At 44.3% G+C, this 18,436-nt stretch overlaps 1 protein-coding gene across 1 annotated transcript in view; it reads left to right on the top strand.

The window, feature by feature from the left end:
* Positions 1 to 9,071: 9,071 nt before the first annotated feature.
* Positions 9,072 to 18,436, top strand: part of GNA13 (G protein subunit alpha 13) — a 39,075-nt gene continuing 29,710 nt past the window's right edge. The window contains exons 1-2 of the mRNA XM_070560166.1: positions 9,072 to 9,594; positions 12,030 to 12,256. Of these exons, the coding sequence (XP_070416267.1) occupies positions 9,312 to 9,594; positions 12,030 to 12,256 (510 nt within the window). The 5' untranslated portion in view covers positions 9,072 to 9,311. The remainder of the gene's footprint in view (positions 9,595 to 12,029; positions 12,257 to 18,436) is intronic.

Raw genomic sequence — 18,436 nt, 5'->3', positions numbered from 1 at the left:
TCATTTTAACTGCTTTTAATCCCCAATGCGCAGCGACAAATGCTACTATTTCCTGACATCTATTTTGAGCCTAGTTCTAGGTGCTTTGCATATGTTATCTGCAGAGCTGGGATTCAAGCCCACACCTGCCCAACTCTCCCTGATGCTCTTCGTGAGCCCGGCTCATGCCGGATAGGAGTGGGCGCACACGGAGTATCTGCTGTTGAGAAGGATGGCTCAGGTTCTAGTTTCTCCCGGCCTGCCCAGGCAAACGCCACTGTCCTGCTTGCCCCCGTGTAAGCAGGCTATTTGATCGACGTCCATTGTGTGATGGTGTGTCCTGATCATCCCCACCCCACACACACCCTCCAGCTAGTTCAAGTCGCTTAATGACCCACGATGTGGTATTATCTAGCCATTCCAAGTTAGCACAGTGTGTAGGGAGATCCAGGACCGTGGTTCTGACAAGCGGAGCTGAGCCAAAAGTTTCCTCTCCAGTTACGACATGGGTACCTCCAGTCCTAGAGGGCTGCAAATCTCGCTGGCAACCCTTAGAAATGCAGGAAATCGATTTGGGATCATGCAGATGGTGCATACTCATTTAAATTACACTTAATTAGCCTTTACGATATGCCCTGCTAGCCGGTGAAGATACAAGGTAAGCTAGCTGTGTCCCTTGCCTCAAAGGGCCCACATCCTGATGCAGTAGGTGAGGGAGGGGACAATTAGTCTAGTGTGACCTGTGCTGTGATGGAGGGAAGTGAGGATGCTGTAGGACCTCAGAGACCAAGTATCTTGACCAACCTGAGGAGGCAGAGAGGGGAAGGAAGGAAGGGATGGGGCTGGCGGAGGGAGGGCAGGAAGGAGAGGGGAGAAGGAGAAGGGAAGGATGGGAGATAGGGGAAGACGGCCTGTGAACCAAAACAGAGATGACTCCGGGTGTTTCCAAGCACTGCTGGCCAAACTAGAAGGATGGCTGGCACTCTTGGAACACGCATGAAATTTACCAAGAGAACAATTTGTCAAAAGAAACATCTCCTAAGAAAATGCTGTTATTCCGTGAGAGGATTATGCCGGGGGGAGGGGTCTTTTCAGAAACACCTCCCGGTTCCTGGCTATTTGATAGAGCGTCCACTACTACTATCCGTTTCCTTGTTTATGGAGAAGAGTCAATAATTAAGAATAGGGCCATGGAGGGGCATATCTTTTGGGGGCCCAAGACATCAGTCGTAGGTATATAGTTTGTTTAGAGTTTCCAGCAGAACTCATTGGCTTTCAAGATGAGTCCATGGGTCTAGTATGTCTGTCCCAGAGGGAGTTAAAAAGCCCCCTAAATCCCAATTCCCTGCTTATTGTAACAAATTAGCCAAGAGTCTCTGTGATTTGCTGGATTCTTAGAAAACGCCTAAGGCAATAGGCGTCATAATCTGAGCTCCTAGCCCCTTGTGCCGTCTGAAATGCACATCAGGTACAGAACTCCCTAGTTACAGACGATGAGTTCGCCTGAAGGGCTTGCCGTCCTGCCTGAGGCAGTGCTGCAGAACCCTACCTCCTCCTGGAGCTGGGTTTAACTTCTTGGGGATAACTTCCTTCGCTTTCCCCGAGGCCCTTAGCAGAAATCCTACGTTAGGGGGTAACTAAGGATTGGTTCAAAATGCGTTATGCGTCTGCTTACTATAAAGCGCTCATGGACTTCTTGCCCAGGGTGGACATGGGAAGGGCAGTGACGCCCCAGAGGCTCAGCAGGCTCCTACCAGAGGGCCACAAAAGTCCCCAACCAAGGACTGGCTATTAAATGACTTAAATATAGTGTTTCAGCCAAACATTCAAAAGTTTCCCCCTTGGGATCCACCTCGAGAGCCTGGGAAGTTGGACATTTCTGAGGTCTAGTTTAGGCCCCACGTTTGTAAAATGGAGGCAATTTAGATGTTATCTCATTACATCCTGCCAGGCAATAGCAGCCTTGGCTCCGGGAGAGACAAGTCCCCACCTCTGCCTGTGATTTAGAGGGTCCTGCTCTGGCCCTCGTCTAGTTCTGTCCCTACTCCTAGGGCAAGGCCAAGTGACCCGCCCAGAGCCTGTGCTTCTGCCCAGGCCAATCTCCAGGTACTGGGATCCCCAAGTTCCTTATTTAAGTAGGCCAAGGCCATTTCCCTAAGGAGGAATGCACCACGGCCCCAAGGGCTGTCCAGTGGTGGCTCTTGGTGGGGGTGTGCACAGAGCACAGGCATGTGAGCTGAGGTATCTACATGCATGTCCATGAGGCATCCCCTCATTACCCATGACCTTGAAGATGTAGATACCAGTCTTTAGTTAGACAGTAAACTCTTTGAGAGAAGGAAATGTGGTGACATTGACTGAAAGCCTGCTCTGTCATCTTATATAACTCCCCCCAAATACTCTGGGATCATCATACCCACTTTACAGATTAGAAAACAAAGCCCATGCTCTTCATTCACTGTGCAAACATCTCTACTTGAACCTCTGCTCTCTGGTTGAGGTGCTTATGCTCCCGGTGCTGGTGGGACATAAGAAATCCCACCCCTCTTCAGAGCTCAGATTTGAGGCACTACCCCTAATACGCATGTATTTTTCTCATTGTTGTACTAGATTCTTTTGACCAGAAACAGATCATGTTGGGGGACACGTCAGCTTCTATGAGTGAACTCGAGCACAGGAAAGAGAAGAGATATGTTTAAATCATACAAGGAAGGGCCTAGAAAGATACAGGAGAACGTTCTGACCATGACAACATGGCTAAACCTTCAAAGGGCTTTTAAAGAAGTCTGGTTGATCCTTCCTCAAATAGTCTAAGACTGAACTTCTCATTTATGGACAGACACCGAGTGCATTAGCTCTATAATTTAATCCTCGGGACAAATCTTGATGTATAACTACTCCCATTTTACAGATACGAAAGGCAAGGCTCAGACATGTTAACTGATCTTTCACCAAGTTCCTGCTACTGTACTACATTCCCTCTCTGGAAAACAAAACAACTAGCAAACTATCTGAGGCAATTCGTAAGGTTGAGACAGAAAAGTAGATTACTTCACTATTAAGAGAACTTTTCATATTAGATTTCTGTTTATTAGCAAAGAAAAGGAAAACAATCACAAGTGCAAAATTACTTGAAACACATGGAGCAGCTTCTCTTTGCTTTCATTTCCTCCTCTCATCTTCTCATTGTGGGCCTGGCATAACCCTCCCACAGCCAGGAGAAAGCCAACAACTAGAGCAAGAGAGGGACCTTGGCGACAGTGCCTCATCTTCGAGACCTCTAGTTCTGTGATTCTGACACAGCAGTTGTTGCCTTTCCCTGAATCTTACCAGGAGCTAGCCCTTCTTTTCCTTAGCAGCTGACACAGGAGTTTGGAGACAGATGCACTGATGACATTATTTGCTCCAGGAGCCAGGCTGCCACAGTCTGATAAAGGCCACATGGACCATTTCTCAGTGCCCCTGCGTGAGCCCTTACGCTTAAGGGTCAGCTTGACCAGCTGACATGCCCTGGCATTTATACTGAGGCAGAGGCTAGGGTCACAGGCCGTGACGTGTGGGGCTACCTGCTAGCCAGCTAGCCTGGAGTGTGGTTCCTGAGAACAGCAGGTCCCAGCCTGCGAATCCAGTGTTCCAAGGGAAAGAAAACTGCCACCTCAGGGTTGGGAGCAGAAGATTTTAAGACGCGGAGTTAATAAATTGAGACTCCACAGACTTAAACTTCCCTGGAGAAACAGAACTTACGTTAAAGCACCCTTACTGATTCTGGCAAGGGGCAGTCCCCTTACGGGCAATAAAACATAAAAAGTATTCCTCATCTTTAAAAGCTGGAATGGAAAATAAAGGAGAGAGACTGAGCAGGATGCTTTGAGTTTCTCAGAAAGAATCTCGGATTTACAGGCAAAGCCTTATGTTATATAAATAGATTGCCCGTAAACGGGTCTGATGCAGTAAGCAAGGTGTAAGAGTTTATATACCCGTGCTGGTGTGTGTCTTTAGGACAGCACAGGCTCTGACTTCAGATAAGCCGAGTGAGGTCACAGCTGGTCAGCAGCAGCTCATGGATCTTTCTCGGGGGCTGAGAAAAATACAACCAGCAGTGAAAGTCATGTTTTCCATTAATAACAACAACAGAAAACCCACCAACAATGCAATTCCACATGTCTAGTTTCATACAAAACTTTCCACATGAAAGGCTTATTCTGGTAAGGGCACCATCAAATTTCGCTACAAAAAAGGTGCCTTTTCATGTCTAACTCATGTTAAGGGAACGTCTGGGGCTTACACACCATGTAAATATTGCCATAAGCTTGCTGCTCTTTTATTTCTACATCAGCCACCTGGAACATTTTACAAACCAGAGGCTGAGCTCAAAGTACGGAACATCTTACCAGAATCAGTCTAAGCGCTGGTAAACTTTGAGAGGGCAGTCAGCCTGGAAGGGGCTGGAAAAACAGACCAACCGACCAACCAACCAACCAACCAATAAACAGACAAACAAAACTACTGGACTCTATGTGCTTCAGGGTTAAGTACAGTTAGCTACTTGTTTTTTCAGTTTGAACTTCATACTCCTGGGCATTCGGGGCCCACCATTTTGGCATATCGGAAAGAGCACTGGATTCAGAGTCAAAAGAGGGGGCTTCTAGTTCTGGCTCTTTCACTGGCCAGGCTGAGGCTTTGAGCACATCCCTTAAATTTTTCCTCCTCTCAGCTTCCTCCTGTGTGATGAGAGGAAGGTTAATGCTGGGTGTTCGTAGTCAGGCTACTGTGAGTGGAGAATGAGATAAAGTAGGTCAAAGTGCTTTGGGGCGTTTAAAACATGACACAAATGTAAGGGATTTGTATTATGGGAGGGCTAGGGAATTCCCTTCCTTTTCTAGTAGGGAAAGGAAGGAAGATATGAAAAAAAACCATGCCTGTTTTATCTGTGAGAAAGGATTAGAACCCACCTATTTTATACGGAGGATGTGACAGAATAGAGTTGTGTACCAAGAACGCTGGATGCATCACCATCCTTACTAGAAAATTAACACAAGGTTCAACAACATCAGTACTGTGATTGATTTTTAAGTAAACATATCTAAGTGGGTGTTGTCCTATCCTGAGCACTGAGGAGTCATCTCGGCAGGTGAAACCCTTATTTAAATTATATTTCCTATCATATGAAACAATTTTTTTTTTAACTCCTCTTTTGGAATTATTCCTACAGCCTCTGGCACATTCTTTTGAATATGTCTGAGGGTGACAAATTTTTGTCCTTTGTGGATAATACTGATTTTTGTAAACAGCCCAAAGTTATTTGGCATGGCGGTGGTAAATAAGCTAAGCAATACCACTTTTTTTTTAAGTGAAAACAAGCTATTACTATAAGATAGGAAGCCTATCTTTCAGTTCACACAGAAGAGTTAAGAATAGTAGATTTCAGGGGCTAGCCCTGTGGCCAAGTGGTTAAGTTCACGAGCTCCACTTCAGCAGCCTGGGGTTCCCCGGTTTGGATCCTGGGCACCGACCTCTCACCGCTCAACAAGCCATACTGAGGTGGCATCCCACATAGAAGAATTAGAATGACCTTCAAGTAGGATATACAACTATGTACTGGGGCTTTGGGGAGAGAAAAAAAAAAGAGGAAGATTGGCAACAGATGTTAGCTCAGGGTCTCTCTTCCTCACTAAAAAGCATACCTTAAAAAAAAAATTGGTAAACCAATTAACTCCTTGTAAGCGTGTGATTCAGTGACTCCTTAGCAAATTCTAGAGTTTTGCACCATTACGGCAATCCAATTAAAAAAAAAACATAGATTTCAAGAATTGGCAGTATTGTTGGAAAGGGCTTGTTCCTTCCTATGGTGACCACATTACAGGAGAAAAGCCATTTGGAAATCTCCATTTCTACAATTTTAGTCACATATTCATTATTTATCTTGCAAGACTGTTTGTCACCAGACCTTGAGGTTCCAGAAAGAAGAGAGCATTGCAACAAATCAACTGTTCGATCATTTTATCACAGCTCCTTGGGGCATCTGAATCCCTCATTTGCACATGGATTAACTGGCTAGCAACAATCCAGATGTTTCCAATGAATTAACATCTGGGTCTATTGGAAATACAGCACTCAGCAGATTCAGTTCTAACCAACAGACTCTATACTCCCTTAAAAAGTTTGGATTTTTTTTTCAGTTATGAAACAATCTATCTGAAAATTTAAATATCGCTAATAACATTTCAAAGTAACTTGACACAACTGCTAGAGTAGATATACTTCTGGTGCCAATAACTTACATTGTTAATGTTATTTTATTTTATTTTATTAATTAATTTATTTATTTGGTGAGGAAGACTGGCCCTGAGCTAACACCTGTGCCAATCTTCCCCTATTTTGCATGTGGGATGCATGGCTTGAGGCGTGGTGTGTGGGTCTGCTCTTGGGATCCGAACCAGCGAACCCCAGGCCACCAAAGCGGAGCACACAAACCTGACCACTATGCCATGGGGCCGGCCCCGTGACCATTATTTTAAAATAAACACAATTGCACTTTCATTCATTGAATATTGCACACTGTGGGTATTTCAATGTTAAATAACGCCAATGACATTTCTTTTATGGAAAATATTATTTTCCCTATCTCATTTTTATTGTGGTAAAATTCACATATCAAATTCATCATTTGACCATTTTAAAGAGTACATTGCAGTGGCATTTAGCATATTCACAAAGTTCTGCAACCATTACCACTATCCAGTTCCTAAACATCTTCATCACCCCAAAAGGAAACCCTGTACCCATTAAGCAGTCACTTCTCATTCTTCTCTCCCCCTAGCCCCTGGCAATTATTAATCTACTATTTCTGTGGCTTTATCTATTCTGCACATTTCATATAGATGGAACCTTACAACATGTGGCCTTTTATGTATGGCTGTTTTCACTTAGCCTAATGTTTTCAGAGTTCATCCATGTTGTAGCATGTATCAGCACTCATTTCTTTTTATGGCTGAATAATTCCATTGTATGGATATACTACATTATGTTTGTCTATTCATCCATTGATGGATATATGGGTTAGCCTCACCTTTTGGCTATTCTGAGTAATGCTGCCATGAACATAGGTGTATACTTTTTTTTGTTTGAACATCTGTTTTCAATTATTATTGGTATATACCTAGGAGTGGAATTGCTGGATCATATGGCAATTCTACGTTTAACTTTCTGAGGACCCACCAAACCTCTAATTCATTTTTATGCTTACACTTTCAAGGTAGCTCGATTACCAGACAGTTAAAAGCAGTTGGACTGCTGTAGCCAAACCCCAGACTGGGCCCAAAGAGGTCTCCTTTTCGGAAACACTGATTAAAGCAGCTAGGCTTGATCTGAGCCAAGCTTGTTCCAACACAAGGTTACAGTCAGGACTTTGAACAGTTTTCTCTGCTGCTCTACGTGTCACAGCATGAACTGGCTGGGCAGGAATACCTTCCTGCCTCCTAGGCATCCTTAGATCTCCATTATGTTGCACACACTTTGGGGGTAAAAAAGATGTTAACTATCTCACTTACAGGCTTCGCTCCTCCTGCTTTTGCAGAAGAGTTCAGATTAGCATCAGGAGTCCATGTAGGAATGGTTCTTAGCAGGGCCAGTGATACACCTCTGTCCTGGGCAGAGATTAGTCCTTTCATGACAGGAGAGCATGGCCTTCCGAACGCTAACCGAAACTGCAGAGAGATCTTCCATCCATGGCGGTAGGCTTTCACCATACATTTTGCTTGAAGCCACTGCCCGGTGATTCTGACCCTATCAATCTGTAGATACTGGAGCTGAACCTACCCTACTTAGTATGTTGTAGACTGCCCACCCTATGGGCTTGGCCAGGACAGCAGGAGATAATCCTACTATAGGCCCTGTTTACTGCAGCCAATTTACTGAGTCATGAGGCTCCTCAACTATTAACCCAACCCTCACAGTAAACTGATTAGCACTGATTTTTTAATTTAAACCTATTCATGAGCCTCTCAGAGTGCTGACCTCTTACCTCAACTGCCTAACACATGTGCAGTTTCTGAGCTGCAGGAGCCCAAGTCAAGGAGCACTATGGTTGCACTGCCAAAAACAGAGACAGACCAAAATGGCTTTTTCCCCTTGAAACTAAATATTAAAAATGAAGAAGTTGGCTTCCGGGGCCCTTGCTATGCAGTTTCTCTGCCAACTCAGCTGCCACTTGTCGTTTGTCTCCTGGCAGCCCTTTCAGGTGTCTTGGCCTGAATCTGCTATTAGAACAGAAAAAAGTCCCTTGGCCGGTCATATCCTCTGTAATCTGGCAGGAAACCTAAAATTTGCCTGGTCCCGTCCTCGAGCTGTTTGCTTATCTGCTTCCTTGTAGGGAAGAGTGCATCACAGTGTCCGGTTCAGGGGGATTTTCACCATGACCTCACCCTCCTCCAGCTACTATCCACTGATGGCAGCGGGGAGGGAGGCTTGGGTGGGAATCCACATTAATCAGCCATGAACAACCTCTCCTAGCACATCTCAGATTAACATCAACTCCAGTTCTTTCTCCTCAACAGAGGGTCTTTGCAGGGGTCTGAGAATGTCAAAAAGAGCTTGGGGGGAGGGGTTGATGACGTTTGATTATCATTCCGGGCTTGGGAGAGCAAGATGTCAAGGGAGCCACCTTAAGAAAATGCATCAAAAGCCTTCCAGGCTTGCGCCTGCTGTTTGAATAACTTTGGAGCCAATGACCTCGAAATAAGGCGCGCGAACAGTGACAGCAGACGGCGGCGGCACGTAACCCGGGTGTAAGAACGGCGGGAGGGGTTGGGAAGCGCAAACGGTAGCGTCCGGGATCTGACCTCCGGCCTCCGGGACTCTGGGAAGTGGCCCTTTTGCCCGTAAGTGGGCGCAGCTAATAAATGGGAAACAAAGTCGGGCTCCCCAGCCTAAGCGCGCGCCCGGCCTGGACAGAAGCCACGTGACCACTGCCAGCGCCCCCTCCCCGCGCGCCCCCGACGGCGACCGCGGGCACGCGAGTTAGAGCGTGACTGGCCGGCCCGGCGCGGGAGGCGCGAGAGCAGCCGCGGCGTGCGTGCGCGCCCCCGCGAGGCAGCGAGCGCGCGCACGCCCCTGGGGCCACCGCCCCTCCCGGGCCCGCCCTCCTTCCCTCCCTCCCCGCTCGGCCGGCCCGCCCTGCGAGTCAGTCGCTCGTTCCCTCCCTCCCCCGGCACGCTCGGGCCGCCGCAGCGCTCCCCGCCCTCGAGCCGCGGAGCCGGAGCCGCCCGCCGCCCGAGGAGGAGGTGGAGGGAGCCGGAGGGGCCCGCCGAGGCGGCGGCGGCGGCGGCGGCAAGATGGCGGACTTCCTGCCGTCGCGGTCCGTGCTGTCCGTGTGCTTCCCCGGCTGCGTGCTGACGAGCGGCGAGGCCGAGCAGCAGCGCAAGTCCAAGGAGATCGACAAATGCCTGTCCCGGGAGAAGACCTACGTGAAGCGGCTGGTGAAGATCCTGCTGCTGGGCGCGGGCGAGAGCGGCAAGTCCACCTTCCTGAAGCAGATGCGGATCATCCACGGGCAGGACTTCGACCAGCGCGCGCGCGAGGAGTTCCGCCCCACCATCTACAGCAACGTGATCAAAGGTGCCGGGCCGGGCCGGGGGGCCGGGGGGCCGCGGGCGGGCGCCGGGGGCGCGGGCGCGGGGCCGGGCACCGCCCTCGTTCGCGCTGTCCCTGGCGGCGGACCGGGCCTGGCGAGCGGGCGGGAAGGGGGCGCGCCCCGGGCGCCGTCCTGCCTGCCCGGGTGCCCTCGCCCCCTCGGGGAGAGAGGGGATGCTCGGGGACGCTCCGCTTTCCCCCTCTCCCGTCCGAGCGGGGGTCACGGCTGGCCACCACCCCCCACCCCGCCGCTGGCCTCGCCCCCTCGGAGAGGGAAGTGAGGCGAGCCGGGCGCCCGGGCTGCGGGGCGACCTCTCCTGTCTTATTCCTTCCAGACGAGGCGGGAAGACTCGAGCCTACCGCAGACCTTGCACCCCCACCCCCTTCCCTGGCGCCGCCTGCCCCACCTCGTCGCCCGGGGTGGGTGACCCGAGTCACATGGGGTCGGGTCTGCTCCCAGCTCCCTGCTTCCTTGGCCGCCTCTTGAGCAAGGGAGTTCTGGAACCATCGCAATGAGCAAACTTTCGCCCGAGACACTTGTCAAGGGCGAAGAGTGACAGCCTCTGGACGTTTTGGGGCGAGGATATGAAACTCAAGGGTGTCATGTTTACTGTGCTGGCATCAGGAACGAGTAGACCCATACAGTTAGGCTGAAAAAATTAGCATCAGTGGTTTCTCGCCTGAGTGTCACGGTCGGGCAGGATGTTTGCCTGTAATCACTATGCAACACGTTCCACTCTCCTTTTGCTTAATAACTGGGGGCGGGCTGGCAGGCGGGCGGGAGAGGGGTACCACCACTTGCTTCTACTTTTTCAATGAATTTGTCCATTGATACGAAGAATCTTTGGCCTAAAAGCCATGCGGAGCCTGTGCAGGTTGAATCAGTGAATCAGTGCGGTCTTGGATCATACGTTCTGCTTCTATTTGACAGTATTTTTAAAATTAGACTTTTTTGAGTGAAAAATTCACAAGAATTTTACGTCTGGGCTTTCAAAGAACTAGAGAAGATGGTTTTTGTTTTGTCATTTGAATGATAAGTAGCGCTCATTTTTCTTAGTATCAAGTATTTTCTACGTAAAAGGCATTTCAGCAAAATTGAGATACAGAGGCTGGTACTTCAAGTGCTTCAGAATCTTTTTATTTTATCTGGGTAGCAATTATCTAGGAGTTTGCTACCGATTGCAGATCTTTTCAAGCAGTGTTTTTTTTTTAAGTGTGAGTTTTTGTTCTGGAAGTACTTAAGCAACTCCCTCATGTCACTTTTTTTCTCCCAGAACTGAGTAGAGGAAAACCCCCTCGAGTGGGGGTAATGAGGGGAGAAGAACACTAAGCCAGGAGCTCGCAGACCACAGCAAGCTCTGAGCTCTGGTACCAGGGCAGTGAAGCTGTACGAAACAGTTGTATTTATCCTATCTTACTGTTTAGCACAAAACTCATTAAGGTCCCTTTCAAGGCCAAAGGCTCCACCTTGACAGTCGTTAATTGAGGGTACCTTTGTGTCCTGATGCAGCTGATCTTAAGGAATTATGTCAAAGAATAGAGTCAACATGTTAACTGATTATGAGCCAGATACACACCTGGTTCTTAATGTGCACTGGGTCCTAGGTGTGACCTGCTTTGGGCCTTGATGATGAGATGAAGTCAGTCACTAGACATCTACTTGTTTTGAGTTGGCATGATGAGAAAATTGACTGCAGAACAATTTTTCAGTTATCCAAACAAATGACTTAATAGTCATATGACTATTAAGATGGACCAAGATAACAGTTTAGTGATAGAAATACTGAGTTTGAACTAATCTCTGTGAGTTGAAATCTCTGTCCTTTTTGCAGTTGGTCTTCCTTTTAGGGAAATCTAAGGCCATCCTGTGACTTATACTGATTTGAAGCTTGGTATGGGAGAAGGGTTTGAGTTTTGAATGTGTTCCTAGAAGACTGAGTGTTGGGTTAAGCAGGGTGCTCAGGGAACAAACAGAATACAGAGCGATAATGTTTGGTTCTTGGCGTTTCATAAATAAATGTCTTTCTGAGAGGCTCGTAAAATCTTTCTTGCAGCCGTTTTCTCCAGAGCCTGGACGTCGGGCTCGGCAGCATAGTTTCTTTTTCCTTCACTAGTTTTGGTTCTCTTGTGACTGCCTTCTACCCCAGAAGTTATTTTATAAACTGGAACATGCTAAAATCTTTCGGAAAGAGCAATTGTTTTAATAGTGTTTGCTTTTCAAGGCTCTAATTTTATGACTTTGAACAACGGTTGGCGTTTTTAAGCTCTGAGAAGTTATGGTGTTTGTTTTGATGTTGGTCTCCGTTTTTGGAGGCGGTGCGCCTGGAGTAGTTAAGAAGTTTAAGAAGATATTACTGGAGTAGAATCTATGAGAATATCTAGTGACTCCCGTCACACTTTCTTTCTCTTTTTAAACAAAGGTATGAGGGTGCTGGTAGATGCCCGAGAGAAGCTTCACATTCCTTGGGGAGATGACTCAAACCAACTCAATGGAGACAAGATGATGGCATTCGATACCCGGTCCCCTATGGCGGCCCAGGGAATGGTGGAAACTCAAGTTTTTTTACAATATCTTCCTGCTATACGAGCATTATGGGCAGACAGTGGCATACAGAATGCCTATGACCGGCGTCGAGAATTTCAACTGGTAAGAGATTTGTTCTTTTAAAATTGTGATTTTATTTTAATGACATTTATTAGCATCTGATTCTGACACACCTTTTTTACTGACTTTCACAATATAATGTATCTGTCTAGAATTTGAGCCTCAGAAATTTGGATTGCTATATAGATGAGCTTTTTAAACCAAGCAAGATAAAAAATAAGGTAAACCCCATAGATTTGGTGAAGCCAAATTGGTGAATATTTAATTGGTCATTTTTCCTTTTTGAAAGTAAGATCATAATGATTTTCGTAAGCATTTCTAATTTTGTTCTTTTGAAAATAATTTCCTCCCAATTACAGCAATAATATTCATCCTTCTAGAAAAATTGACCTTTTACTCTTGGACTAGGAGTTCAGTAACTGAACCTAGTTGTTCAGATGTGCTATTTAGTCTTTAGAGGTACTCATTTTATGATACAGATTAATTTAATGCATAGAGAGATTAAAATCATTAATGTTTAACAGTCATGTTTTTTATATATTTCCATTCTGTGTGTTCTTTAAGGCTTCTAACCACACTTGACAAAATGTTCCTTTTTGAAGAACAAGATAATCTTAGTTACCATTTGTACCTCTGTTTCACATGAGAAGCACCTAGAATTTATTTTACATTTATCTTTTCTACTTTGTCTTAACCCATAAAGCTTTGTAGCTGTTACACAGCATTGAAGAAAGGGTGGAAAAGATCTGATCTAGGTTAAAGATACAAAAATAATAATTGAAATAGCTTTTTTTATCAAGTGTTGTGTAATTTAATTGTGAATGCTTTGATTGTATTCTGGGTTTTATTTGCCAAAGACCAGAAAGATCCCAGAAATGATAGCAGTCTGGACTGTATGCGCTTTGGAGGTAGTTCAGATCCGAAGTGTTTTACTGTAATGTGATCAAAATAAAGTGACAGTTAAAAGTAAAACTGCTTAGAAAGTTGTTTGATGATGTCACCGGCGTTAAAGTGATCCACATTTATGGGTGTGGCTACAAAATGATGTGTAGCCAGCAGTCTTTGCTATTATAGTTTGTACTCAGAAGCAGGCTTGGCTTAAAAGTTCTAGAAAGGTGTTCATGACATCTTTTTATAAAACTGATTCAGAATCTTTACTTTAAATTATGGCCCTCATGTGTGCCATACAACCTGGCATTTGATTGTCTACTATCTTGTTCTCTTCTTCAGTGTGTATATCTTGTCGCGTAATTTGTCCATTAATGAAAGGCAGAGACTTTCATTATTCAGAGACTCGCGTTATTGCTAAAATTGAGTAGCTGGCAGCATTATATGTTGAAAATTGTGCATTTAACTTGATAAGTGACCTCCATCCAATTCTGAGACTTGTGGTTAGTTTTTGTCCTTTGGTCAGTGTTTTTATTTTCTTTTTAGTAGTCTTGCTTGCCTAAGTTCCTCCATACAACCCTTCTCCGTCTCCCTTCACCCTCCCTCAGGTTTTTAAGTGCCGTTTATTCTCCTTTTTTCTTAATTCATTTTCTCAACAAATCACACTTTCCGCTGTAAGTTTTCTCAGGATATTATTCATCCTTTCAGGTCAGGGAATAAACATCCACCTGTAATAGCATATAGTACATATTGATTGAATGAATAAACAAATGATTGCACAGTCACGCATCACTTATTATGTGGCTGTGGTCTGCGAAATGTGTTGTCAGGTGATTTCGTCGTCGTGTGAACGTCATAGAATGTACTTACACAACCCTAGATGGTATAACCTACTGCACGCTAGGCTGTATGGTACTAATCTCATGGGACCATTGTCGTATGTGCAGTCCGTCGTTGACTAAAATGTCGTTATGAGGCACATGACCGTACTCTAAAGTTCTCTGGAGGGAAGTTCCACTAAGTCCATTTAATTGAAGTTGGGCTTCACTGACTCTTCTTAAATTTGGATGTTCGCATCTTACAGCCTTGAATCCAGACTGTCATGTCGTCATTGTTAAGAAAGCGTTCCTAGGTATTTGGCAGTAAGAACAAATAGGTATAACCACTCAAGTTGAGGACCTGCATGCTCTTGACTTGAGCCAGCTGCTGCTTTAAGAGCAGAGAAGGCCTGAAGGGTGAAGAGAGACAAGTTCCAGAAATACTTTTTTTCTGATAAAATGTAGAGACACAAGAAAAGAGGAACAGGGAGAGATCTAATTTTAAACTCCTGGAGGACAGGGCTTTTTTCCCTGTGTGTGTGCTGGGTGCTGTTAATGGTACCTGGCACGTATAGTACGTGCTCAGTTATTACATTGACCAAATGACTTTCATACTTTTGAATCCTCTGTGGTGCTTGGCATAGTGTTGGACCCTGAGAAGGCACTTGGCTTATTTAAAATTTTCCTCAAAGTCCTCTTCAGTTCCTTCTCTTGTTTACATGCAGCATATCGCCGAGTCCTGTCTTTCTACCCCTGACATGTCTCTCGCATCCCCTCCCTCCTCTCCTCCTTTACATTATTGTCCTAGCGCCTTTTGCTTGGACTCTCAGGTAGTCTTGTTCAAACACAGCATGGCTTTGCTCAGAAAGCTTTGCTCATTCTCCATTACCTCCAGAACAGAGTTCAGCCTCTTGAACTGAGTCAGGAGTCTAGCTAGCTTACCCACGATTCCAGCAACATATTTCATTAGACTATTGCACATAGCCTGTAACTTCTCAGTTCCCACGTACTCTGGTTTTCTACTTGCGTAGTTCTCTTCACAAAGTCCTTCTGTCAGGGTTTTTCATTACCGTTATCTGTTCGTTAGATCTTACCTTTCACTTACAACAATGGTAATCAAGTTTTAATGTAACTAAATGTGGTCCATGGACCACGTGAATCTGATTCACTGTAATGCTTGTTTAATACAAAACAAAACAAAGATTCCTGGATTCCATCACAAGAGGATCTGATGCAGGAGTCTGGGATGGGACCATGTGATCTGTATCTGTAGCAGACAGCCGGGGGCGATTTGGGTGAATTTGCTCCTTGGTCACACTAAGGAACAGTGTCTCAGGTCAGAGCTTTCCTCAGTCCTGCCGTCTGGAAGGCGCCCTCGGCCCTGTACCCTGCCCGCTTTCTAACCTCCCCTAGTCGCCTATGTTCAGGTTATTTGCATTCGTGTTTGGCCCTCCCACTAAAGTAGAAGTTCCTTTGGTATGCCTTGTCTTTTTCTCTCTCACTAGCATAGGGCCTGACACTTATTTTATTTCCTCACTATTTAGACATTCTGAATTATAAGATTTTTCTACAAAAAAGAAACATCCTACATTAGGTTCCTTTTGGGAAGTATGAATTGTTTCTGTATGTGTGTTAATTTTCCAGGAGATTGGAAGTCTTTGTAGCACAGAATCGTAATTTTTCTTTTTTGTTTTAACAATGTATATTTTTGAATCTTGGATAAAAAACTTAATCAGGGGATATGGGAAGAGTTAGATAAAATTAGCCTTCTTAATTTCAACTGATGGTTGATTGTTAAACATATTAATGCAAAACAAAATAGGGACAGTTTTAAGCCTCTCTATGGCTTTTTTGCTTAAGGTGAATGATTGCCCTCTAATCAGTCTTTGGGACAAGGGATAGGGTAGTGATATTGCAGCTTAGGTTTTTAGCAGACCGTTCGTTTGTTAATAATAATTCCTGTGCAAACATGAATGTTTTCTTTCCCGATTTCCCAAAGGCAAACATTTCCTTTTCTGGTTAGTTTCATTATGGGTAAACTAAATAGCTAGTGTGGCAAAAGAAACATCTAAGATTCACATTGATGTGATAGCTTAAGGTACCTTCCTAGTTCTTATAAACTAGCACGCTGAGGATAATCTGTCCTAAGAAGTGGCCTCTTCTAGTGCTGGATTAAATATTTGTGCTGCTCTGCTTTGGCTGTGCCTTCACTGTAACCTGCCACTGCACTGGGGAGAGACTCTCTTTAGAAATAACTTCTTACATGACTGTAGCAGGAAATTTGGTAATTTAGATGGCTAAAGACATGGGAGTCAAGGATTGGATGGGAAATGATAGAACTGGAGATATGTAGCAAAACTAACAAAATGGCTAGGAGTCACAACCAGTTAATTTTTTTTAATGTTTAATATGCCGTACCTTATGGAGAAATATAAGCAAAATTTATAGAACTGATTATGTAGGACAGGAAAGTGTCTGACACTGGGACACTCCAGAGCTTCCTAGTTTCTATAAACACTTAAGCATTGTCAGCATTAATACAACTTCCTGTAATGACCAGTCTTTCTTTGCAATTCCTGAAACCAAAACGGTTTTCTGTATTATCGTGGTACCTTCAGTTAGACTTAGTTTTTCTTACTCAAGTAGTACAGTTTGTGCTTGATAATGGTTACAGTTCTCCAAGCTGATGAGGTGGTTTATTCATGAAGACAGAGCTGCCCTCAGTCTGTGTAACAAAGTAACTGTTTAGTCTCATGCAGTAGCTTATAAAAAGGAGCTGAGTGCTAAGTAAAATAGGAACTTCTGTTTCGGCTAAAATACTTACTTGTTTTTATTAGTACAGTGGCATGGATTTGAAATTATAGAGTCATTGGTTTATTCTTTAACATTCATTTGGATTTGCTTTAAGGAGTGAATCAGTTACTACTTACCATGTTTCTGGTTGAAGAAGGATTTGGTCCATTTTCTCTGAATAAAATTAAAAAATGACTTTTACTTCAAGCTGTTAAAAACCTATTGTCTACTGATTCTAGTGTTTGGGAAAAATATTTCAGCCTATATAATGTAAGGAATATATATAACATTAGAGATTGTAGAGATTTTAAAATTTAGGTCTCTATAGTTGGAATTTTCTTTTGGTGAATTTGGTCAAGTGTCGAAGTGGTTACATTTTATCCAAACCTTGGAGACCCAGAGCTATAGTATTGATTACATTAGAAACAAAGAGGGTGTTTTGGCACGTGCTTATAGTTTTAAGGCAACCTTGTGAGATTGTGTGTATTTACGTATATACATGCATACACGAGTGTATCTCTTGATGTGTTATGTTGATGTGTTCATGTTTATATCGTTGGGGCACGCAGAAGCTTGACTAGCCTTGGGATGTCTGGGCTCTAGATGCTGAAGAGGGATGTAAAATACTGTGCTTGCTGCTTTCTATGTTACCTTTTATTGCTAAAAAAGCTAGTGGTACAGTAATTTATGATGCTCTGAAAATGTTTATTAAACAACTAAGGCATAAAGCAAGGAAATAGTTTTGTTATGAAAACTAGACTATAGTTTCAGACTTCTTTACTAGAGTGTGGACCTAACCTGGGAGAAAGTTTTGTGAGCTCACTTTTAAGAAAAGTATAAGGGCCAAAGGACTCCCTGGATTGAGTGTTCTCTGTTCGTCTTTGACAAATAGGTGCCAGCCCAACCAAGTTGGGGTATCTCGTTATATTAGCCCAAGACAGGTGCTAGTTTTTTTCTCCAGAAAATTAATTCAAATGCTGATAATTATACCACTTTTTAATGCCTTCGATTTTATAAAAATTGCTTTGTACTTTTCAAAGCTCTGTCACATACGTTATCATATAATCCTTAAAAAAAACATCTGAGAGAGAAGCAGAATACGGGCTATTGTCCCCATTTCACTGATTAAAAAACTCAGATGCAGAGAGCTTCCTTGATGCCTCAGATCACAGAGAGAGTAAATGATGGTAGCATAGATGCTGGAACCTCCATCTGCTGACTCCTGGGCCAAAGCGCTAGCCGCTAAAGCATTTTGAAAGCACTCAAGCATTCTATCTCTGGAGCGTTCTTTCCTTTCATTCCTAGCCTCTTCTGACCAACACCCACACACTAAAATAATGAATACTCTCCTAGGAACTTCTAGCACATTACTTTAAATATATGTAGTGTTTTATTAAGAATACATGGCATTGAACTGATATTCACATAGTTCTTTATATATTACGAACTTTCGTAATATCCTTGTGCCATTCCTTTTTTACTTTATTAAGTTATAATATAAACAATCTTACGTGACCTTTAATGGTAAATTTACTAACTAACAGTGGTACAGTTCACCCTAACCACCATTCATCATGGTAAAGGCTATTTGAAGCTCCACTTCCTTGCAAGTTAACTCTTAGTGATCCTCCGCTGCTGTTCGATCAGTGAACATGGTTTATCATGTACCCTGAAAAATAGAAGCTTAATGGCAGCCAGTTATCTGAAAGGCAGCCATATATTT

Source organism: Equus przewalskii, chromosome 10 (assembly GCF_037783145.1).
Source record: "Equus przewalskii isolate Varuska chromosome 10, EquPr2, whole genome shotgun sequence".
In the NCBI taxonomy this organism is placed as follows: domain Eukaryota; kingdom Metazoa; phylum Chordata; class Mammalia; order Perissodactyla; family Equidae; genus Equus; species Equus przewalskii.
This window is presented reverse-complemented; position numbering and strand designations above follow the sequence as displayed.